General features: G+C 51.0%; 1 protein-coding gene across 1 annotated transcript in view; it reads right to left on the bottom strand.

The window, feature by feature from the left end:
• Nucleotides 1–24,175, bottom strand: part of TYK2 (tyrosine kinase 2) — a 33,109-nt gene extending 8,934 nt beyond the window's left edge. The window contains exons 1-17 of the mRNA XM_077787712.1: nucleotides 24,090–24,175; nucleotides 22,998–23,066; nucleotides 21,846–22,031; nucleotides 18,936–19,059; nucleotides 18,058–18,202; nucleotides 17,634–17,797; nucleotides 17,129–17,498; nucleotides 14,881–15,048; nucleotides 13,099–13,256; nucleotides 10,998–11,121; nucleotides 10,714–10,906; nucleotides 10,528–10,634; nucleotides 10,000–10,176; nucleotides 7,745–7,832; nucleotides 6,518–6,645; nucleotides 4,413–4,548; nucleotides 1,016–1,167 (exon numbers count right to left, since the gene is read on the bottom strand). Coding sequence (XP_077643838.1) covers nucleotides 1,016–1,167; nucleotides 4,413–4,548; nucleotides 6,518–6,645; nucleotides 7,745–7,832; nucleotides 10,000–10,176; nucleotides 10,528–10,634; nucleotides 10,714–10,906; nucleotides 10,998–11,121; nucleotides 13,099–13,256; nucleotides 14,881–15,048; nucleotides 17,129–17,498; nucleotides 17,634–17,797; nucleotides 18,058–18,202; nucleotides 18,936–19,059; nucleotides 21,846–22,023 — 2,412 coding nt within the window. The 5' untranslated portion in view covers nucleotides 22,024–22,031; nucleotides 22,998–23,066; nucleotides 24,090–24,175. The remainder of the gene's footprint in view (nucleotides 1–1,015; nucleotides 1,168–4,412; nucleotides 4,549–6,517; nucleotides 6,646–7,744; nucleotides 7,833–9,999; nucleotides 10,177–10,527; nucleotides 10,635–10,713; nucleotides 10,907–10,997; nucleotides 11,122–13,098; nucleotides 13,257–14,880; nucleotides 15,049–17,128; nucleotides 17,499–17,633; nucleotides 17,798–18,057; nucleotides 18,203–18,935; nucleotides 19,060–21,845; nucleotides 22,032–22,997; nucleotides 23,067–24,089) is intronic.
• Between the last annotated feature and the right edge of the window lie 622 nt (nucleotides 24,176–24,797).

Here is a 24,797-nt window from a genome sequence, read left to right as displayed (position 1 = left end):
CCGAATCCACCCCAAACCCCCCAAATCAACTCCAAAACCCCAAACCCCACACCCCACCCTAACCCCAAACCCACCCCAATACCCCCAAACCCCACACCCCACACCCCAAACCCAAACCCCACACCCCAAACCCCAAACCCAAACCCCAAACCCCACACCCCCCAAACCCCAAACCCCCCACACCCCACACCCCAAACCCCCACCCCAAACCCCCACCCCAAACCCCCACCCCAAACCCAAACCCCAAACCCCAAACCCCAAACCCCAAACCCCACACCCCACACCCCAAACCCCAAACCCAAACCCCAAACCCAAACCCCAAACCCAAACCCACCCCAAACCCCAAACCCCAAACCCCAAACCCCAAACCCAAACCCCCCAAACCCCAAACCCCAAACCCCACACCCCAAACCCCAAACCCCAAACCCCAAACCCCACACCCCAAACCCCAAACCCCCCAAACCCGAAACCCCACACCCCAAACCCCACACCCCAAACCCCAAACCCCCCACACCCCACACCCCAAACCCCACACCCCAAACCCCCCAAACCCGAAACCCCACACCCCAAACCCCCAAACCCGAAACCCCACACCCCAAACCCCACACCCCACACCCTACACCCCACACCCCAAACCCCAAACCCCAAACCCCAAACCCCACACCCTACACCCCACACCCCAAACCCCAAACCCAAACCCCAAACCCCAAACCCCAAACCCAAACCCCAAACCCCACACCCCAAACCCCAAACCCCACACCCCAAACCCCACACCCCACACCCCAAACCCCACACCCCAAACCCAAACCCCACACCCCACACCCCATACTCCAAACCCAAACCCCAAACTCAAACCCCAAACCCCAAACCCCAAACCCCAAACCCCAAACCCCAAACCCAAACCCCAAACCCCACACCCCAAACCCCAAACCCCAAACCCCAAACCCAAACCCCCCACCCAAACCCCCCAAACCCCAAACCCCAAACCCAAACCCCCCAAACCCCCAAATCCCACCTCGGGCGGGGTGCGCTCCCGCAGCGGCGCGGCGCCGTCGAAGCAGATCTCCAGCAGCGTGGTGCCGAAGCTCCACTTGTCCGCGGCCGGGCTGGGCCCGCGCGCGTCCCGCACGCATTCCGGAGCGATCCACGGGATCCTGTCCACGCGCTCTGCGGGCGCCAGAGCCCGTCAGCGCCTTCGTTTAGTCGTTAATTGGGAATTAATTCCTTCACCGAGCGAGAAATGAATACACGACGGGAAAGGAAAAGGGAGGGAAGGCGCTGCGGGGATTCCCAGCTGGAATTACGGATAGTGAAAGGGTTTTAAAGGGTTAAAGGGAAAATGAATTAATTGATAATTTAAAAAATTTAGAATTAACATCAAATGAGAATTGAAGTAAGTTTTAAAGGGTTAAAAGGAAGAGGAATTAATTTATTATGAGTTAATTAATAATTTTAAAATTAACATAAAATAAGAATTGAAGTAAGTTTTAAAGGGTTAAAAGGAAGAGGAATTAATTTATTATGAATTCATTAATAATTTTTTAAAAATTTAAAATGAAAATAATTAAAATAAGTTTTAAAGGGTTAAAAGGAAGAGGAATTAATTTACTATGAATTCATTAATAATTTTTTAAATATTTAAAATTAAAATAATTAAAATAAGTTTTAAAGGGTTAAAAGGAAAATGAATTAATGTATTATGAATTAATTAATAATTTTTAAAAAAAATTTAAAATTAAAATCAAATAATAATTAAATAAGTTTTAAAGGGTTAAAAGGAAGATGAATTAATTTATTATGAGTTAATTAATAATTTAAAAAATTTAGAATTAACATAAAATAAGAATTAAAGTAAGTTTTAAAGGGTTAAAAGGAAAATGAATTTATTTATTATGAGTTAATTAATAATTTTAAAATTTTAAATTAACATAAAATAAGAATTAAAGTAAGTTTTAAAGGGTTAAAAGGAAGATGAATTATTATGAATTAATTAATAATTTAAAAAATTTAAAATTAACATAAAATAAGAATTAAAGTAAGTTTTAAAGGGTTAAAAGGAAGATGAATTTATTTATTACGAGTTAATTAATAATTTTAAAAATTTAAAATTAACACAAAATAATTAAAGTAAGTTTTAAAGGGTTAAAAGGAAGATGAATTATTATGAATTAATTAATAATTTAAAAAATTTAAAATTAACATAAAATAAGAATTAAAGTAAGTTTTAAAGGGTTAAAAGGAAAATGAATTAATTTATTATTAATTAATTAATAATTAAAATAAGTGCGTACGGGGTGTTGTTACATGTAAAACATTAAAGGTAAAGAACACCTTTAATTTAGATATGAATTCATATAAATATATATATAAATTAAATATATATATAAATATAATCGTAGAATAATATATTATATTATTCTATTATGATATTTATATATATTTGATATATAAAAATATATATAGTATTTGTATATAAATTAAATATATAAAATGTATATTTTAATACATAATATTATATTTATAGATATTTTATATATAAATATAATATATTTATATACAAATACAATATATATATTTGTATATAATGTATTATTATATATTATTATATTATTATAATACTTAATACAATATTATTATATTTATAGATATTTTATCTATAAATATATTTATATACAAATACAACATATATTTATACACAAATACAATATATATTTATACATATGTAATATTACATATTATTATATTATTATAATATATTAATATAATAACATTAAATATAATAATATAATAAATAGATATATAATGTATATATTAATTTAAACTAATTTAAAATATTAAATACAGTGTAAAAGGCAGAATATTAATTAGAAAAATACGGGATAGGAAAGGCATAAAATAGAGGATTTTAAAGACAGAAAATTCTGCATTTTAAAGGGATAAAATACAGGATTTACAAGGAGGAACCCTGACAGCAGCGTGGGCACCAAACCAGGTAAAATTCCCTCGTTAAAAACCCAAATATTGGGAAAATTCCTGTTGGAAAAGTCGTGAGCACTCTGAAAAGAGCTCTGGCCACAAGCTGGGGGAATTTTGGGGGAAAAGGTGGAAAAATAAGCTGGATTTTTTTCCCCATTCCCCCCTGGAATTTTTCCCCATTTCCCCCAGGATTTTTCCCCATTCCCCCCAGGATTTTCCCCCATTCCCCGCTGGAATTTTTCCCCATTCCCCCAGAATTTTTTCTCTGTTCCACCCTGGAATTTTCCCCATTCCCCCCAGGATTTTTTCCCCATTCCCCCTGGAATTTTTCCCCATTCCCCCTGGAATTTTTCCCCATTCCCCCTGGAATTTTCTCCGTTCCATCTGGGATTTTCCCCATTCCCCCTGGGATTTTTCCCCGTTCCCCCCTGGAATTTTCCCCCGTTCCCCCTGGGATTTTTCCCCATTCCCCCCTGGAATTTTCCCCATTCCCCCAGAATTTTTTCTCTGTTCCCCCCTGGAATTTTCCCCTTTCCCCCCGGGATTTTCCCCCTTTCCCCCCAGGATTTTCCCCCGTTCCCCCCTTGATTTTTCCCCATTCCCCCCATGAATTTTTCCCCATTCCCCCCAGGATTTTTCCCCATTCCCCCCTGGAATTTTCCCCATTCCCCCAGAATTTTTTCTCTGTTCCCCCCTGGAATTTTCCCCATTCCCCCCAGAATTTTTCCCCATTCCCCCCAGAATTTTTCCCCATTCCCCCCAGGATTTTCCCCCATTCCCCCCGGGATTTTTTCCCCATTCCCCTCAGGATTTTTCCCCATTCCCCCCGGGATTTTTCCCCGTTCCCCGAAGAATTTTTCCCCGTTCCCCGAAGAATTTTTCACCATTCCTCCCAGAATTTTTCCCCATTCCCCCCAGGATTTTTTCCCCATTCCCCCCTGGGATTTTTCCCTGTTCCCCCCGGAATTCTTCCCCATTGCCCTGGAATTTTTCCCCGTTTTCCCCTGGAATTTTTCCCCATATGCCCCGGGATTTTTCCCCGTTCCCCGAAGAATTTTTCCCCATTCCCCCCAGGATTTTTTCCCCATTCCCCCCGGGATTTTTTCCCCATTCCCCCCGGGATTTTTTCCCCATTCCTCCCAGAATTTTTTCCCCCGTTCTCCCCAGGATTTTTCCCCATTCCCCCCTGGAATTTTCCCCTTTCCCCCCAGGATTTTCCCCCATTCCCCCCAGGATTTTTTCCCCGTTCCCCAAAGAATTTTTCCCGTTTCCCCCCGAGATTTTCCCCCATTCCCCCCAGGATTTTTCCCCATTCCCCCCTGGAATTTTCCCCATTCCCCCCGGGATTTTCCCCCGTTCCCCCCAGGATTTTTTCCCCATTCCCCCCGGGATTTTTCCCTGTTTCCCCTGGAATTTTTCCCCCGGGAATCCGGTACCTTCCCGGGAGAGCACGGCGAAGCTGAGCCCGGGGTCGCTGAGCTTCACGAAGGGCAGGGATCCCTCCTCCAGCCCCTTCCTGGCCAGCAGGATGTTCTTGGCACACACATTCCCGTGCACCAGGTTCTTATCCTCCTGGGAAAAACAAAAATTATTGGGGAATTAAAAAAAAAAAATTTAAAAAAATCAATTATTTTTTATTTATTGTCAATATTTTACCGTTTTCTTATAATAAATTATTTCCCGATAATGAATTTACCCATAATAATTATATGGGAAATAATAACAATAATAACAAGAACAACAAGAACAACAACAACAAAACAACAACAATAATAATAATAATAATAATAATAATAGCAATAAATTCCCATAATAATTTTCCCCATAATAAAGTTCCCGTATTCATTTTTCCAGCAGCAAATATCCCAACACATCCCAAATATTAAGTGAATACTGGAAAACAATCCCAGAAAAAATTAAACATTGGGAAAAATCCCAGCAACGCCACGGGGCAAGGTGAAGCCTTTGGATAATAAAACAAAAATCTGGGAATTCCTGGCTGGAATTTTCTTGGGATTTTGATCTGAGATCAACCCAAAACAGGGAATAAAAAGGATAAAGGAGATTTTCCAGCCCTGCTCCCAAAGCCCTGCTCAGAATCCCACCCTCATCCCTGGCTTTTCCCAGCTCCAAAATGAATCCAGGGAGGGCTGGAATTCCTGGAAAAGTGGAGAGGGAGCGAAAATGAGCTGCAGGAAGGGCAGAATAACCCTAAAAATGGGATTATCCCCTAGGAAAAAAGGAAGGGGAGGCAGTGCGGGATATCCAGGGGAATTCCCAGCTGGAATTACTGATAGTAAAAGGGTTTAAAAGGGTTAGAAGGAAAATTAAACTTAGTAGGCCCTGAAAAAAAAATAAAAATAATATATTCCCTTGGTAGATGAAGGAAAAGAGGGAGGGGAGGCAGTGCGGGATATCATGGGGAATTCCCAGCTGGAATTACTGATAATAAAAGGGTTTTAAAATCATGGGGATTTAGGGTTAAAAGGAAAATTAAGCTTAACAGGACCTGAAAAAAAAATAATAAATTCCCTGGGTAGAAGGAAAAAAGGGAGGGAAGGCAGTGCGGGATATCCATGGGAATTCCCAGCTGGAATTACTGATAATAAAAGGGTTTTTAAATCATGGGGATTTAGGGTTAGAATCCAACCCCCAAATCTCAAATCCAGCCCAAACTCCAAATCCAACCCAAATTTCAAATCCCACCCCCAAATCCAGCCCAAACTGGCCCTGAAAAAATAAATAAATTCCCTGGGTAGAAGAAGGGAAAAAAGGGAGGGAAGGCAGTGCGGGATATCCATGGGAATTCCCGGCTGGAATTACTGATAATAAAAGGGTTTTTAAATCATGGGGATTTAGGGTTAAAAGGAAAATGAAGTTTAGTAGGACCTGAAAAAATAATAAATTCCCTGGGTAGATGAAGGGAAAAAAGGGAGGGGAGGCAGTGCGGGATATCCATGGGAATTCCCAGCTGGAATTACTGATAATAAAAGGGTTTTAAAATAATGGGGGTTTAGGGTTAAAAGGAAAATTAAGCTTAATAGGACCTGAAAAAAAAAATAAATACCCCGGGTAGAAGAAAGAAAAAAGGAAGGGGAGGCAGTGCGGGATACCCAGGGGAATTCCCAGCTGGAATTCCTGCCAATAAAGGATTTTGCAGCTGGAATTCCGTTACCAGGTGAATTCCCAGCTGGAATTCCTGCCAGTTAAGGATTTTGCAGCTGGAATTCCGTTACCAGGTGAATTCCCAGCTGGAATTCCTGCCAGTTAAGGATTTTGCAGCTGGAATTCCGTTACCAGGTGAATTCCCAGCTGGAATTCCTGCCAGTAAAGGATTTTGCAGCTGGAATTCCGTTACCAGGTGAATTCCCAGCTGGAATTCCTGCCAGTAAAGGATTTTGCAGCTGGAATTCCGTTACCAGGTGAATTCCCAGCTGGAATTCCTGCCAATAAAGGATTTTGCAGCTGGAATTCCGTTACCAGGTGAATTCCCAGCTGGAATTCCTGCCAGTAAAGGATTTTGCAGCTGGAATTCCGTTACCAGGTAGCTCAAGGCACTGGCCAGCTGCTTGGCCACGGTGATTTTCCAGCCCACGGAGACCCGGCCCTTCTCCCGGCGCAGCAGCACGTCCAGCGGCCCGTGCTCCACAAACTCCTCCACCAGGATGTCTGCGGGGAATGTCCACGGGATCATCCCGCGGGATGATCCCACGGGAGCGGGGGGATCCCACGGGATTGGGGAGCCCACGGGATGATCCCACGGGATGATCCCATGGGAGCGGGGGGGATCCCACGGGATTGGGGATCCCACGGGATGATCCCACGGGATTGGGGAGCCCACGGGAGCAGGGATCCCATGGGAGTGGGGATCCCATGGGATTGGGGAGCCCATGGGAGCAGGGATCCCATCGGAGCAGGAATCCCGTGGGATGACCCTGTGGGAGCGGGGGGGATCCCATGGGATTGGGGAGCCCACGGGATGATCCCACAGGATTGGGGATCCAAGAGAATTTGGGATTCCACGGGAGCAGGGAGCCCACTGGATGATCCCACGGGAGTGGGGAGCCCACGGGATGATCCTACAGGAGCAGGGGGATCCCATGGGATTGGGGATCCCATGGGATTGGGGAGCCCACAGGAGCAGGGAGTCCACGCGAGTGGGGAGCCCACGGGAGCGGGGAGCCCACTGGATGATCCCACGGGATTGGGGAGCCCATGGACTCAGGGATCCCATGGGAGTGGGGAGCCCACGGGAGTGGGGATCCCATGGGATGATCCCACGGGAGCGGGGAGCCCACGGGATGATCCCACGGGAGCGAGGATCCCACAGGGTCAGGGATCCCACAGGCTTGGAGATCCCACGGGATGATCCCACAGGATTTGGGATCCCATGGGCTCGGGGATCTCACAGGATGATCCCACAGGATGATCCCACGGGCTCGGGGATCCCACGGGATGATCCCACGGGATGATCCCACGGGATGATCCCACGGGATGATCCCACGGGAGCGGGGATCCCACGGGATTGGGGATCCCACGGGATGATCCCATGGGATGATCCCACGGGCTCGGGGATCCCACAGGATGATCCCACGGGATGATCCCACGGGATGATCCCACGGGAGCGGGGATCCCACAGGATGATCCCACGGGATGATCCCACAGGATGATCCCACAGGAGTTGGGACCCCACGGGCTCGGGGATCCCACAGGATGATCCCACGGGATGATCCCGCGGGATCAGGACTCGGGGCGCAGGCGGACTCACGCTCGGAGCCGCGCACGCAGACGCCGTGCACGAAGGCCAGGTGGGCGTGGGACACCTGGGACATGAGGCTGGCGCTCTCGAAGAACGCCTGCGGGGACAGAGCCGTGCCAGGGGATCCCGGGGATCCCGAGGGGCCGGGGAGATCCCGGCAGCCAAATCCCAGCCAAATCCCAGCCAAATCCCAGCCAAATCCCAGCCAAATTCCAGCCAAATCCCAGCCCCTGGGAGCCAAATCCCAGCCAAATCCCAGCCAAATCCCAGCCAAATCCCAGCCCTGGGGAGCCAAATCCCAGCCCCTGGGAGCCAAATCCCAGCCAAAGCCCAGCCAAATCCCAGCCAAATCCCAGCCCCTGGGAGCCAAATCCCAGCCAAATCCCAGCCCCTGGGAGCCAAATCCCAGCCAAATCCCAGCCAAATCCCAGCCAAAGCCCAGCCAAAGCCCAGCCAAATCCCAGCCAAAGCCCAGCCAAATCCCAGCCCCTGGGAGCCAAATCCCAGCCAAATCCCAGCCAAATCCCAGCCAAATCCCATCCAAATCCCAGCCAAATCCCAGCCAAATCCCAGCCAAATCCCAGCCAAATCCCAGCCAAATCCCAGCCAAATCCCAGCCAAATCCCAGCCAAATCCCAGCCAAATCCCAGCCCCTGGGAGCCAAATCCCAGCCAAATCCCAGCCAAAGCCCAGCCAAATCCCAGCCAAATCCCAGCCAAATCCCAGCCAAATCCCAGCCAAATCCCAGCCCCTGGGAGCCAAATCCCAGCCAAAGCCCAGCCAAATCCCAGCCAAATCCCAGCCAAAGCCCAGCCAAATCCCAGCCAAAGCCCAGGCAAATCCCAGGCAAATCCCAGCCAAATCCCAGGCAAATCCCAGCCAAATCCCAGCCAAATCCCAGCCAAATCCCAGCCAAATCCCAGCCCTTGGGGAGCCAAATCCCAGCCAAACCCCAGCCCTTGGGGAGCCAAATTTCAACCCTTGGGGAGCCAAATCCCAGCCCTTGGGGAGTCAAATTCCAGCCAAATCCCAGCCCCTGGGAGCCAAATCCCAGCCCCTGGGGAGCCAAATTCCAGGATCAAAAGCCAGGACAAATCCCAGCCCTCATGGATCCACCCTCCAGCCCCTGGAGGTAAATTCCAACCCCGGATCCTTATTCCAGCCTTTGGATCTGTATTCCAGCACCTGGAACTGAATTCCAGCCCCTGGAACTGAATTCCAGCCCTGGGATTCATACTCCAACCGTCTGGGCCATGTTCCAGCCCTTTTGGGATCACATTCCAGCCCTGGATCCCTCTCCCATTCCCCGGATCCCTCTCCCACCCCTGGATCCCTCTCCCATTCCCCGGATCCCTCTCCCACCCCCAAGATCCCTCTCCCACTCCCCGGATCCCTCTCCCACTCCCTGGATCCCTCTCCCACCCCTGGATCCCTCTCCCATTCCCTGGATCCCTCTCCCACCCCCAGATCCCTCTCCCACTCCCCGGATCCCTCTCCCACTCCCTGGATCCCTCTCCCACCCCCGTATCCCTCTCCCACTCCCTGGATCCCTCTCCCACTCCCTGGATCCCTCTCCCACCCCCAGATCCCTCTCCCACTCCCTGGATCCCTCTCCCACCCCTGGATCCCTCTCCCACCCCTGGATCCCTCTCCCACCCCCCGGATCCCTCTCCCACGTCCCAGCCCCCACCCCCGGATCCCTCTCCCATTCCCTGGATCCCTCTCCCACCCCCTGGATCCCTCTCCCATTCCCTGGATCCCTCTCCCATTCCCTGGATCCCTCTCCCACCTCCCAGATCCCTCTCCCATTCCCTGGATCCCTCTCCCATTCCCTGGATCCTTCTCCCACCCCCTGGATCCCTCTCCCACTCCCTGGATCCCTCTCCCACCTCCCAGATCCCTCTCCCATTCCCTGGATCCCTCTCCCATTCCCTGGATCCTTCTCCCACCCCCGGATCCCTTTCCCACCCCCAGATCCCATCCCCGGATCCCTCTCCCACCCCCGGATCCCTCTCCCACCCCCAGATCCCTCTCCCACCCCCGGATCCCTCTCCCACCCCCAGATCCCTCTCCCACCCCCTGGATCCCTCTCCCACCCCCGGATCCCTCTCCCACCCCTGGATCCCTCTCCCATTCCCTGGATCCCTCTCCCACCTCCCATCTCCCACCCCCCGGATCCCTCTCCCACCCCCAGATCCCTCTCCCAGCCCCGGATCCGTGTTTCCCGCCCCGATCCCGGCTCTCCCAGCCCGGGAAGGGCTCACCAGGGCGATGTCCCTGTGGCTGGGGTCCAGGACTTTGAGCACCACGTGCATCTCCCTCCCGTTGTTGTTCTGCTCCGTGGAAAAATACTCGGCCTCGTCGTCATTCCCGGAATTCCCGCAGACGCTCAGGACCCCGTCGTAGATGTTGGTCCGGGTGCCCTGGCCCAGGTGGGCTCGCTGGGAAAACGGGGAAAAGCGGGAGCTGTCGGACGCTGGGAATTTGGGAATCCTCACCTGGATCCCTCCCCGGATTCCCTCCGCCTCCTAATGTGGGAGAAAGCCGCTTCCAAGGGGAATTTTCCCTCTCTTTTCCTGGGAAAGGGAAGGGATGAAACAGCAAATCCATCACTCCGGCTGGCTTTGGGATCCTGGGATCCGGAGGGAATCCCTGGGAGGCTGAGAATCCCAAAAACTCAGAGAGGATTCATCCAGCATTCCGTGGATCCCGAGAAGCCAGAGCAGGTTCCTCCACTCCCCCCCGGCGAATCCCAGGAATCCGAGCAGTGAAAATCCCCCGGGAAGCGGCACCTGGGTGATCTCGTTCTTGCGGATCTGGTGGAAGCTGAGCTGGGTGAGGTTCAGGATCTGCTTCCCGTTATCCTTCTCCTTCCGTGCGATCAGCAGGTCCGAGATCTCTGGGAAAAGGGGGGACGGGGCCCCGTGAGCTCCCGGATCCGCCCGTTCCCGTTCCCCCGGCGCGATTCCCGTCCCTACCTCCGGGCTTGGGCGGGCAGCACCTCTTCACCGTGAAGTTCTCCTCGCCGGATTTGAGGGTGCAGCCCTTGAGCACGTCCAGCAGCTCCCGCAGGGAAGGGAATTCCCGATCCCAGCCCTCCAGCACGAAGCAGTCTCCCTTCTTCTGGATGCGGAATTGCCGGAACTTGACGGATCCCGGCGCCCCAGGAGCCTGGAAAATCCAAGGAGAGGCGGGAGCTGAAGCCACGGGGCTCCCGGGTCATTCCAGAGCTGGCAATTCCCGGGAATTCCGCGCTCCCTACCTGCTGGTGGCCCCTCTTGAGCACGGAGAGGATCATGCGGTTGAAATCCAGGACGCTCCAGCGGAGGATGTAGAGCCCCTCCTCCGGCTCTTCCCGGCGGAGCTTGGCAAAAACAAACTCCTCCCTGGAAAAGGCAGGGAAGGGGTGGATTGGGATGGGGATGAGCTGCGAGGAAAGGGAATGGATTGGGATGGAGCAAAGGGAATGGATTGGGATGGAGCAAAGGGAATGGATTGGGATGAGTCCTGAGAAAAGGGAATGGATTGGGATGGAGCAAAGGGAATGGATTGGATGGAGAAAAGGGAATGGATTGGGATGGAGCAAAGGGAATGGATTGGAATGGAGAAAAGGGAATGGATTGGGATGGAGCAAAGGGAATGGATTGGGATGGAGAAAAGGGAATGGATTGGATGGAGAAAAGGAATGGATTGGGATGAGTCCTGAGAAAAGGGAATGGATTGGGATGGAGCAAAGGGAATGGATTGGGATGGAGCAAAGGGAATGGATTGGGATGGAGAAAAGGGAATGGATTGGGATGGAGAAAAGGAATGGATTGGGATGGAGAAAAGGAATGGATTGGATGGAGAAAAGGGAATGGATTGGGATGAGTCCTGAGCAAAGGGAATGGATTGGGATGGAGGAAAGGGAATGGATTGGGATGAAACAAAGGGAATGGATTGGGATGGAGCAAAGGGAATGGATTGGATGGAGAAAAGGAATGGATTGGATGGAGCAAAGGGAATGGATTGGGATGGAGAAAAGGGAATGGATTGGGATGAGTCCTGAGCAAAGGGAATGGATTGGGATGGAGGAAAGGGAATGGATTGGATGGAGAAAAGGGAATGGATTGGGATGAAACAAAGGGAATGGATTGGGATGGAGCAAAGGGAATGGATTGGGATGGAGAAAAGGGAATGGATTGGGATGGAGCAAAGGGAATGGATTGGATGGAGAAAAGGGAATGGATTGGGATGGAGCAAAGGGAATGGATTGGAGGGAGAAAAGGGAATGGATTGGGATGAGCTGCGAGGAAGGGGAATGGATTGGGATGGAGCAAAGGGAATGGATTGGATGGAGAAAAGGGAATGGATTGGGATGGAGAAAAGGGAATGGATTGGATGGAGAAAAGGGAATGGATTGGATGGAGCAAAGGGAATGGATTGGATGGAGAAAAGGGAATGGATTGGATGGAGCAAAGGGAATGGATTGGATGGAGAAAAGGGAATGGACTGGGATGGAGAAAAGGGAATGGATTGGGATGGAGCAAAGGGAATGGATTGGGATGGAGCAGAGGGAATGGATTGGGATGGAGAAAAGGGAATGGATTGGGATGAGTCCTGAGCAAAGGGAATGGATTGGGATGGAGCAAAGGGAATGGATTGGATGGAATAAAGGGAATGGATTGGGATGGAGCAAAGGGAATGGATTGGGATAAATCCTGAGAAAAGGGAATGGATTGGGATGAGCCATGAAAAAAGGGAATGGATTGGGATGAACCCAAAGGACAGGGAATGGATCGGGATGAACCCAAAGCAGATGGAATGGATCAGAATGAGCCCAAAGGACAGGGAATGGATCGGGATGGAGCAAAGGGAATGGATTGGGATGAACCCAAAGGATCGGGATGAACCCAAAGGATCGGGAATGGATCGGGATGAACCCAAAGGATCGGGATGAACGCAAAGGACAGGGAATGGATTGGGATGAATCCAAAGGATCGGGATGAACCCAAAGGATCGGGATGAGCCCAAAGGACAGGGAATGGATTGGGATGAATCCAAAGGATCGGGATGAACCCAAAGGACATGGAAGGGATTGGGATGCACCCAAAGGACAGGGAATGGATCGGGATGAACCCAAAGGATCGGGATGAACCCAAAGGACATGGAAGGGATCGGGATGAACCCAAAGGATCGGGATGAACCCAAAGGACATGGAATGGATTGGGATGCACCCAAAGGATCGGGATGAACCCAAAGGATCGGGATGCACCCAAAGGACAGGGAATGGATCGGGATGAACCCAAAGCAGCCGGAACACCGCGGCAGCACCCCGAGGACACGGAGCGGCTCCGGGGTGGCTCCCGGGGAGCCGCACTCACTGCATGGGCCCGTGGATGCCGTGGTGGATGCTCAGCAGCAGCCGCGGCGGCGCCACGTCGTGGCACAGGTAATGGCTGGAGTCGGCCGTCAGGCGGAAATACCCGTCCACCAGCGACACCAGGGCCAGCGCGCTGCCGGGGCCGGGCAGCTGCACCTCCTGCAGGGACGGAGCGGGGTGAGCGGGAGGAGCACGGGGACCCGAAAAATCCCACGGGAAACCCAAAAAATCCCACGGGAAACCCACGGGAAACCCACGGGGCACTGCCGGGGCCGGGCAGCTGCACCTCCTGCAGGGACGGAGCGGGGTGAGCGGGAGGAGCACGGGGAACCCTAAAAATCCCACGGGGACCCGAAAAATCCCACGGGAAACCCAAAAAATCCCACGGGAAACCCTAAAAATCCCACGGGAAACCCACGGGGCGCTGCCGGGGCCGGGCAGCTGCACCTCCTGCAGGGACGGAGCAGGGCTGAGCAGGAGGAGCACGGGAAACCCAAAAAATCCCACGGGAAACCCTAAAAATCCCACGGGAAACCCACGGGAAACCCACAGGAAACCCAAAAAATCCCACGGGAAACCCACGGGAATCCCAAAAAATCCCACGGGAAACCCACGGGAAACCCGAAAAATCCCACGGGAAACCCACGGGGCGCTGCCGGGGCCGGGCAGCTGCACCTCCTGCAGGGACGGAGCAGGGTGAGCGGGAGGAGCACGGGGAACCCTAAAAATCCCACGGGAAACCTGAAAAACCCACGGGAAACCCAAAAAATCCCACGGGAAACCCACGGGAAACCCAAAAAATCCCACGGGAATCCCAAAAAATCCCACGGGAAACCCACGGGAAACCTGAAAAATCCTACGGGAAACCCACGGGAAACGCACAGGAAACCCAAAAAATCCCACGGGAAACCCAAAAAAACCCACGGGAAACCCACGGGAAACCCACGGGAAACCCGAAAAGTCCCACAGGAAACCCATGGGAAACCTGAAAAATCCCACAGGAAACCCACGGGAAACCCACGGGAAATCTTATGGGAAACCCACGGGAAGCCCAAAAAATCCCACGGGAAACCCTAAAAAACCCATTGGAAAACCTAAAAACCCATGGGAAACCCGAAAAATCCCAAGGGAAACCCTAAAAACCCACGGGAAACCCTAAAAATCCAAGGGAACGGCCATGGGAAACTCAAAAATTCCAGTGGGAAACCCATGGGAAACCCTAAAAATCCCACTGGAAATCCCATGGGAAACCCTAAAAATCCCGTGGCAAACCCATGGGAAACTCACAGGAAACCCTAAAAAACCCGCAGGAAACCCACGGGAAACCCTAAAAATCCTGTGGGAAACCCTAAAAATCCCACGGGAAATCCACGGGAAACTCACAGGAAACCCTAAAAAAGCCTTGGGAAACCTGTAAACCCATGGGAAGCCTTAAAAAACCCCATGGGAAACCATAAAAACCCGCAGGAAACTCACGGAAAACCCTAAAAAATCCTAAGGGAAACCCTAAAAAATCCTAAGGGAAACCCTAAAAAGCCCCTGGGAAACCCTAAAAAGCCCCTGGGAAACCCTAAAAAACCAACAGAAAACCCTAAAAAACCCACGGGACACCCAAAAAACCCCCCAGAAAACCCTAAAAAAGCCCCAGAAATTCCAAAAAAAACCCCAGAAAACCCTTAAAAAAACCCCCAGAAATCCCCAAAAAACCTCCCAGAAATCCCAAAAAAATCCCGGAAAACCCTAAAAAGGCCCAGAACCCCCTAAAAAAGGGGAGGGTCCCCACCAGGCTCTCGTTGTCCTGCCGGTGGATGCTGATCCTGGCCTCCTTGACCACCACGTGCGTGATTTCCCGAAAATCGCAGAACCGGCGCCAGGGCGGCTCGCTCGGCTCCGGCTCCTCGTTCCCGCCTTTTCTCCCAAAATATCCGCGCTGGGAGAGGCTTTCCGTGCTCTGAGGGGAGCAAAGAGGAGAATTCCAGAATCTTCCGGCCGCCGGGGTAAAACGGAGCGAGAGGGAAAGAAGCAAGGGAAGAGAAGGGGTGGGTTTGGGTGGGAAAGTGGGAAAAACGGGAAAAGAAGGCAGGAAAAAGCAAGGAGAACAAAACGAGGGAAAAGATGGGATTTGGGATGGGAAAAGATGGGATTTGGGATGGGAAAAAGATGGGATTTGGGATGGGAAAAAGATGGGATTTGGGATGGGAAAAAGATGGGGTTTGGGGTGGGAAAAAGATGGGATTTAGGATGAGAAAAAGATGGGATTTGGGATGGGAAAAAGATGGGGTTTGGGATGGGAAAAAGATGGGATTTGGGATGGGAAAAAAATGGGATTTGGGATGAGCAAAAGATGGGATTTGGGGTGGGCAAAAGATGGGATTTGGGGTGGGAAAAAGATGGGATTTGGGGTGGGAAAAAGATGGGATTTGGGACGGGAAAAAGATAGGATTTGGGATGGGAATGGCTCATCCCAAACCTACCCAAAACCAAGGAAAAAAAAGGGATTTAAGATGGGAAAAAGATGGGATTTGGGATGGGAAAAAGTCAGGATTTGGGATGGGAATGGCTCATCCCGAACCCACGGAGAAACACAGAATTTTAGATGGGAATGGCTCATCCCAAACCCATCACAAACCAAGGAAAAAATGGGATTTGGGATGGGAAAAAGACGGTATTTGGGATGGGAACGGCTCATCCCAAACGAAGGAAAAAGCCGGGATTTGGGGCAGGAATGGCTCATCCCAAACCCAAGGAGAAAACCAGGATTTGGGATGGGAGAAAACCAGGATTTGGGATGGGAATGGCTCATCCCAAACCTACCCCAAACCAAGGAAAAAAACAGGATTTGGAGCAGGAACGGCTCATCCCAAACCCAAGGAGAAAACCAGGATTTGGGGCAGGAACATCTCCCCCCAAACCAAGGAAAAAGATGGGATCTGGGAGGGGAACGACTCATCCCAAATCAAGATAAAAACCAGGATTTGGGGCAGGAACATCTCACCCCAAACCCACCCCAACCCAAGGAAAAAGCCGGGATTTGGGGCAGGAACAGCTCATCCCAAACCCACCCCAAACCAAGGAAAAAGATGGGATTTGGGATGTGAATGGCTCATCCCAAACCAAGGAAAAAGACGGGATTTGGGGCAGGAACATCTCACCCCAAACCAATGAAAAGGTTGGGATTTGGAGCAGGAACGGCTCATCCAGACCAAGGAAAAAACCAGGATTTGGAGCAGGAACATCTCACCCCAAACCAATTAAAAGGTCGGGATTTGGGATGTGAATGGCTCATCCCAAACCAAGATAAAAACCAGGATTTGGAGCAGGAACATCTCATCCCAAACCAAGGAAAAAACCAGGATTTGGGGCAGGAACATCTCACCCCAAACCAAGGAAAAAGATGGGATCTGGGAGGGGAACGGCTCATCCCAAACCAAGATAAAAGCCAGGATTTGGAGCAGGAACGGCTCATCCCAAACCAATGAAAAGGTTGGGATTTGGGATGGGAATGCCTCATCCCAAACCAAGATAAAAACCAGGATTTGGGGCAGGAACATCTCATCCCAAACCAAAGAAAAAACCAGGATTTGGAGCAGGAACGGCTCATCCCAAACCAAGATAAAAACCAGGATTTGGGGCAGGAACATCTCACCCCAAACCAATGAAAAGGTTGGGATTTGGGGCAGGAATGGCTCATCCCAAACCAAGATAAAAACCAGGATTTGGGGCAGGAACGGCTCATCCCAAACCAAAGAAAAAACCAGGATTTGGAGCAGGAACGGCTCATCCCAAACCAAGATAAAAACCAGGATTTGGGGCAGGAACGGCTCATCCCAAACCAAAGAAAAAACCAGGATTTGGAGCAGGAACGGCTCATCCCAAACCAAGATCAAACCCAGGATTTGGAGCAGGAACGGCTCATCCCAAACCAATGAAAAGGTTGGGATTTGGGATGGGAATGGCTCATCCCAAACCAAGATAAAAGCCAGGATTTGGAGCAGGACCATCCCTCCCACGCCCACCCCATCCCAACCCACCTCGGCGGGCACCGGCCTCCACTGGATGCCGCCGGTGCCGGTGACCAGGACGTGGTGCGTGACCGGCCGATCCCTCGGCGCCGCCGGCTCCGCGCGGCTCCCGGCGGCTCCGGGCGGCGCCGCCTCGGCCCCGGCCGCCGTTTCCAGGGAAATCGCCGGGAAAAGCTCGCTGCCGAAGCGGGGGGCCAGCTGCTCCAGCGTGGCCAGGTACTTGTACATGACGTCGCGCTCCGTCAGGCCGCCGGCCGCCACCGTGTGCCGCTGGAAGCGCCGCAGGAAGCGGCGGAAGACGTTCTTCATGCGGAAGCGGGTCAGGAAATTGTTCTGCTGGATCTGGCGGCGGAAGGAGCGCGGGATGCAGTCCTTGAAGCTGCCAAAAAACAAGGAAAACGGTCGGGAAGAGGCGCAGGGAGAGGTTGGGACGCAACGGAAAAATCGCAAAAAGCGAGTCTGAAAAAAGGGTGAGAAATGAGGGGAAAGGCCTGTGGAAAAGCAGGAATTTTACCTGTATTTCCTGGCCACTTCCTCCAGGGAAATGCCCTTTTTTAGGGCAATGTGGGAGAGGTGGAGCACAGCCATCCCCAGGCTCTCGTTCTTGAATTTCTGGATTTCCGCCTCGCTCTGGAAATCCTTCAGGGAGGCGACGTCGTTGATGAATTCGAATTTTCCCTGTTCAGTGTGGGATAACCACAGCTAAAACCCAGCCCCGAGGTGATTTCCACAAGGATTTTTCCTTTTTTTTTTTCATTTAAAAGGTGAATAAAAATCCCTTAAAAAGGGAAAATTATCCCATGGAATTCCAGAACCCCAGCTGGATAAAAACCTTTCCACAGGGAAAACTCAGGGGGGTTTTTTATCCTTAAAGAAACCACTGGGGATGGAAAATGAGGAAAATAATCCCATTTTTTCCCCAAATCCTGCCCCGTTACCTGCTCAAACAGGTACTCGAAGGAGGATCTGTCCAGCAAAGCTCCTCCGGGAGGTTTTTCCTCGGGAGAATCCCCCGCCCGCGGAACGTTCCGGAAAACCGCCGGCTCCTTCTCGTTCATGCCGTGCCAATTCCGGAAATAAAACCTGGGACGGGGAGAGGGGAGGAGGAGAGGGGCTGGCCCCGTGCTGGGAGTCACATTTTGGGCTGAAATCGGTGGATTTGGGGGTTTTTCTTAAGGAATAAAATTGATTGGAATGGTTGGAGAACCGTCCACGTGCTTCAAAAAAATTGGGATTTGAGCAGAGGGAATGAATCCCAGCTGGGAATGAAGGGCAGCAGCTTCTTCCTGCCTCCAGAATGGGATCATTGAAAGCTTTTCCCAAATTTTCTGTTTTTCCACGGATTCCCTGCTGCTCCCAAAAACCTCCGGGAGGGACATTGAGGAGGAATATCAGGAATAAATAAACGGATTTTTGGGCAGCAGCCTCTTCCTGCCTCCAGAACGGGATCATTGAAAGCTTTTCCCAAATTTTCTGTTTTTCCATGGATTCCCTGCTGCTCCCAAAAACCTCCGGGAGGGACATTGAGGAGGAATATTGGGAATAAATAAACGGATTTTTCGGCAGCAGCCTCTTCCAGCCTCCAGAACGGGATCATTGAAAGCTTTTCCCAAATTTTCTGTTTTTCCATGGATTCCCTGCTGCTCCCAAAAACCTCCGGGAGGGACATTGAGGAGGAATATCGGGAATAAATAAACGGATTTTCGCACGCTGACGGAGAAGCCAAACCCAGCGTTCCCCTCCTGTGGGTGTGAGCGGTTTTTCCAAGGAAATCTGGGATTTCCAAGGAAAATTCCACGGGATTTCCGAAGCCCACCTCATCCTGAAGATCAGGTGGACGTTGGTGTCCGGCCCGATGTGGAACTGGTGGTTGGGCGGCAGCCAGAGCCGGCGCTGGGGGTCGTAGAGGGCGAAGAGGCTGTAGCAGAGCGGGGTGATTCCTGCCAGGAACGGGAAAAGATGAAAAAAAATGAAATTCCAGGGGTTTGTGCCTCAAAAAACTGAAATTCCAGGGGTTTGTGCCTCAAAAACTGAAATTCCAGGGGTTTGTGCCTCAAAAACTGAAATTACAGGGGTTTGTGCCTCAAAAACTGAAATTACAGGGGTTTGTGCCTCAAAAACTGAAATTACAGAGGTTTGTGCCCCAAAAACTGAAATTACAGGGGTTTGTTACCAAAAACTGAAATTACAGGGGTTTGTGCCCCAAAAACCTGAAATTACAGGGGTTTGTGCCCCAGAAAACTGAAATTACAGGGGTTTGTGCCTCAAAAACTGAAATTCCAGGGGTTTGTGCCTCAAAAACTGAAATTACAGGGGTTTGTGCCTCAAAAACTGAAATTACAGGGGTTTGTTACCAAAAAATTGAAATTCCAGGAGCTTTGTTCCCTGGGAATTCCTGGTGTTTATTTTCCCTGGAAATTCCTGCTGCATTCCCTGGCAATTCCTGCTGTTCCTTTCTCTGGCAATTCCCAGTGTTTTCCTTGGGAATTCCCAGTGTTTTCCCTGGCAATTCCTGGTGTGTTCCTGGGTGTTTTCTTTGGGAATTCCTGGTGTTTTCCCCATCAATTCCCAATGTTTCTTTGGGAATTCCTGGTGTTTTCCCTGCGGTTTTCCTGGGTGCTTTCCCTGGTGTTTTCTTTGGGAATTCCTGCTGTTTTCCCTGCTGTTTTCCCTGGTGTTTTCCCCATCGATTCCCGCTATTTCTTTGGGAATTCCCGCTGTTTTCTCGGGAGTTTTCCCCATCGATTCCCACCATTTCTTTGGGAATTCCCGGTGTTTTCCCTGGTGTTTTCCCGGGTGTTTTCCCTGCTGTTTTTCCCCATCGACTCCCGCTGTTTTTTTGGCAATTCCCGCTCTTTTCCTGGGTGTTTTTCCCGGGTGTTTTCCCCATCAATTCCCCACTGTTTCTCTGGTTATTCCCGCTGTTTTCCCCACCAACTCCCACAGTTTTCTGGGAATTCCCGAGTGTTTTCCCCATCAATTCCCGCTGTTTCTCTGGGAATTCCCAGGTGTTTTCCCCACGAATTCCCACTGTTTCTCTGGGAATTCCCGGGTGTTTTCCCCAGCGACTCCCGCTGTTTACTGGTCATTCCCGCTGTTTTCCCCACCGACTCCCGCCGTTTTTTGGGAATTCCCGGGTGTTTTCCCCACCGACTCCCGCCGTTTTTTGGGAATTCCCGGGTGTTTTCCCCACCGACTCCCGCCGTTTTTTGGGAATTCCCGGGTGTTTTCCCCACCGACTCCCACAGTTTTCTGGGAATTCCCGAGTGTTTTCCCCATCAATTCCCGCTGTTTCTCTGGGAATTCCCAGGTGTTTTCCCCAGCAACTCCCACTGTTTCTCTGGGAATTCCCGGGTGTTTCCCCCAGCGACTCCTGCAGTTTTCTGGTCATTCCCGCTGTTTTCCCCACCGACTCCCGCCGTTTTCTGGGAATTCCCGGGTGTTTTCCCCACTAATTCCCGCAGTTTTTTGGGAATTCCCGGGTGTTTTCCCGGGTGTTTTCCCCAGCGACTCCCGCTGTTTCTCTGGGAATTCCCGGGTGTTTTCCCCACCGACTCCCCGCTGTTTTCTGGGAATTCCTGAGTGTTTTCCCCACTAATTCCCGCTGTTTTTTGGGAATTCCCGGGTGTTTTCCCGGGTGTTTTCCCCACCGACTCCCGCAGTTTCTCTGGTCATTCCCACTGTTTTCCCCAGTGACTCCCCGCTGTTTTTTGGGAATTCCCGGGTGTTTTCCCGGGTGTTTTCCCCACTAATTCCCGCTGTTTTTTGGGAATTCCCGGGTGTTTTCCCCACCGACTCCCGCTGTTTTTTGGGAATTCCCGAGTGTTTTCCCCACCGACTCCCCGCTGTTTTTTGGGAATTCCCGAGTGTTTTCCCCACCGACTCCCCGCTGTTTTTTGGGAATTCCCAGGTGTTTTCCCCACTAATTCCCGCAGTTTTCTGGTCATTCCCGCTGTTTTCCCCACCGACTCCCGCCGTTTTCTGGGAATTCCCGGGTGTTTTCCCCACTAATTCCCGCCGTTCTCTGGGAATTCCCGCTGTTTTCCCCACTGACTCCCACTGTTTCTCTGGGAATTCCCGGGTGTTTTCCCCACCGACTCCTGCAGTTTTTTGGGAATTCCCGGGTGTTTTCCCCAGTGACTCCCGCCGTTCTCTGGGAATTCCCGCTGTTTTCCCCAGCAACTCCCGCTGTTTTTTGGGAATTCCCGGGTGTTTTCCCCATAAATTCCCGCTGTTTCTCTGGTCATTCCCGCTGTTTTCCCCGCCGACTCCCGCTGTTTTCTGGGAATTCCTGAGTGTTTTCCCCACTAATTCCCGCTGTTTTTTGGGAATTCCCGGGTGTTTTCCCGGGTGTTTCCCCCAGCGACTCCTGCAGTTTTCTGGTCATTCCCGCTGTTTTCCCCAGTGACTCCCGCTGTTTTTTGGTAATTCCCGGGTGTTTTCCCGGGTGTTTTCCCCACTGACTCCCGCTGTTTCTCTGGGAATTCCCGCTGTTCTCCCCAGTGACTCCCGCTGTTTCTCTGGGAATTCCCGGGTGTTTTCCCCATAAATTCCCGCAGTTTTCTGGTCATTCCCGCTGTTTTCCCCGCCGACTCCCGCTGTTTTTTGGGAATTCCCGGGTGTTTTCCCGGGTGTTTTCCCCACTGACTCCCGCCGTTCTCTGGTCATTCCCGCTGTTTTCCCCGCCGACTCCCGCCGTTTTCTGGGAATTCCGGCGCCTGCTCACCGAGGCCGCGGGCCAGCTCGATGCAGATCTCCTCGGCGCTGCGGCTGCCGCCGCCGAAGACGCGGCAGCGCTGCGGCTGCTCGGCGCCGCTCCAGTGCAGCAGCACCTTCAGCCCCGCGCCGGCCGGGAACGCGCAGCCCTCGGCCTCGGCCGCCGCGCCGCGCCGGCACAGCGGCATCGCGGAGCCTGCCGGGGAAAAACGGGAATTTGGGGTGAAAAAACGGGATTTGGGGCAAAAAACGGCAAAAAAATTGGGGTTTTTATCACTTTTTCCCAGGGAATTTGGGGTTTTTATCACTTTTTCCCAGGAAATTTGGGGTTTTTATCACTTTTTCCCAGGGAATTTGGGGTTTTTATCACTTTTTCCCAGGAAAATTTGGTGCCTTTTTTACCAATTTATCCCAGGAAATTTGGGGTTTTTATCACTTTTTCCCAGGAAATTTGGGGTTTTTACCACTTTTTCCCAGGAAAATTTGGTGCCTTTTTTACCAATTTATCCCAGGAAAATTTGGGGTTTTTATCACTTTTTCCCAGGAAAATTTGGCTTTTTTACTGATTTATGGAATGCGCAGCCCTCGGCCTCGGCCGCCGCGCCGGCACAGCGGCATCGCGGAGCCTGCCGGGGGAAAAACGGGAATTTGGGATGAAAAAACGGGATTTGGGGTGAAAAAACGGGATTTGGGGTGAAAAACGGCAAAAAAATTGGGGCTTTTATCCGTTTTTCCCAGGAAATTTGGGGTTTTTATCACTTTTTCCCAGGAAAATTTGGCTTTTTTACTGATTTATGGAACGCGCAGCCCTCGGCCTCGGCCGCCGCGCCGGCACAGCGGCATCGCGGAGCCTGCCGGGGGAAAAACGGGAATTTGGGGGGAAAAAACGGGATTTGGGGCAAAAAACGGCAAAAAATTGGGGTTTTTATCACTTTTTCCCAGGAAAATTTGGTGCCTTTTTTACCAATTTATCCCAGGAAAATTTGGGTTTTTTATCACTTTTTCCCAGGAAAATTTGGGTTTTTTGTCACTTTTTCCCAGGAAAATTTGGGGTTTTTTTTACCAATTTATTCCAGGAAAATTTGGCTATTTTATCAATTTATTACAAGAAAATTTGGTGCCTTTTTTACCAGTATTTCCCAGGAAAGTTTGGCTTTTTTACCAATTTATGGAATGCGCAGCCCTCGGCCTCAGCCTCAGCCGCCGCGTGGGCACAGCGGCATCGCAGCACCTGCCAGGGCAATAAACGGGATTTGGGATGAAAAATGGGATTTGGGGTGAAAAATATGGCAAAAAACTGGGGTTTTTATCACTTTTTCCCAGGAAAATTTGGTTGTTTTTTCAGTTTATCCCAAGAAAATTTGGTGCCTTTTTTACCAATTTATCCCAGGAAAATCTGGCACCTTTTTTACCAGTTTCAGGGTGAATTTTTGACCCATTTTGGGGTGGATTTTGACCCATTTCGGGGTGGATTTTAACCCATATCGGGGTGGATTTTGTCCAATTTTCGGGTGGATTTTAACCCATTTTCGGGTGGATTTTAACCCATTTTGGGATGGATTTTGACCCATTTCAGGATGGATTTTAACCCATTTTCGGGTGGATTTTAACCCATTTTGGGATGGATTTTTTACCCATTTTCAGGTGGATTTTGTCCAATTTTCGGGTGGATTTTGACGCATTTCAGGATGGATTTTGACCCATTTTCGGGTGGATTTTGTCCAATTTTCGGGTGGATTTTGACCCATTTCAGGATGGATTTTGACCCATTTTGGGGTGAATTTTTGACCCATTTCAGGATGGATTTTGACCCATTTTCGGGTGAATTTTTGACCCATTTCAGGATGGATTTTGACCCATTTTGGGGTGAATTTTTGACCCATTTCAGGATGGATTTTGACCCATTTTGGGGTGAATTTTTGACCCATTTTGGGGTGAATTTTTGACCCATTTTCGGGTGGATTTTGACCCATTTCAGGATGGATTTTGACCCATTTCACTCTCAGAGGAGACTCCCCCCCCCGCCCCGCTTGGTTCCGTCCCCTGCCCCGCTCTCCCCCCGCCCGCCCCGCTTGGTACCGACCCGCGGCCATTCACCGCCTCGGTTCCGGGCCCGTCCCCGGCTGGCACCGCCCCTCCCGGTACGAACCGAGCCTCTCCCCGTCCCGGTTGGTACCAACCCCCCGTTATCCCCCCGGTAGCCGCCGCTCCGTGGGTCGGTACCGGCTCCCCCCCCCGGTCCCCCCGTTGGTACCGGCCCGGCCCCGCCGCCGCTCCGGCTCCCTCCGCCCCGCAGAGCCGCCGCTCCCCATTGGCCCGGAGAGACGCGCGCTGCCATTGGCCGGCGCCAGGCCACGCCCACGCGCCTCAGGGAAGGATCTGATTGGCTGAGGGGCGGGGCATCAAGATTGACATGACGCGTGGGCGTGGCCACGCTGAGCCGGGGGCGGGGCTTGGGGAACAGCTGGAAACAGAATTTGGGGGGCACAGCTGGATTTAAAACCATGGGCACAACTGGATCCAAACCCACGGACACAGGTGGATTTAAACCCACGGGCACAGCTGGATTGAAACCCAGGGGAACAGCTGGATTGAAACGGGCACAGCTGGAATTAAACATGGGCACAGCTGGATTTGAACCCAGGGGCACAGCTGGATTTGAACAGCAGCACAGCTGGATCCAAACCCAACGGCACAGCTGGATTGAAACGGGCACAGCTGGATTTAAAACCATGGGCACAGCTGGATCCAAACCCACAGACACAGGTGGATTTAAACCCATGGGCACAGCTGGATTCAAACATGGGCACAGCTGGATTTCAACATGGGCACAGCTGGATTTGAACCCAAGGCACAGCTGGATTGAAATGGGCACAGCTGGACTAGGACGCAACCTGGGGGTGCCAAACCCCTCAGAGGAGCCCCCCAAAACCCCCCCAAAATGCCCCCAAACCCCCTCAAA

Source organism: Lonchura striata, chromosome 21, assembly GCF_046129695.1.
Source record: "Lonchura striata isolate bLonStr1 chromosome 21, bLonStr1.mat, whole genome shotgun sequence".
In the NCBI taxonomy this organism is placed as follows: domain Eukaryota; kingdom Metazoa; phylum Chordata; class Aves; order Passeriformes; family Estrildidae; genus Lonchura; species Lonchura striata.
This window is presented reverse-complemented; position numbering and strand designations above follow the sequence as displayed.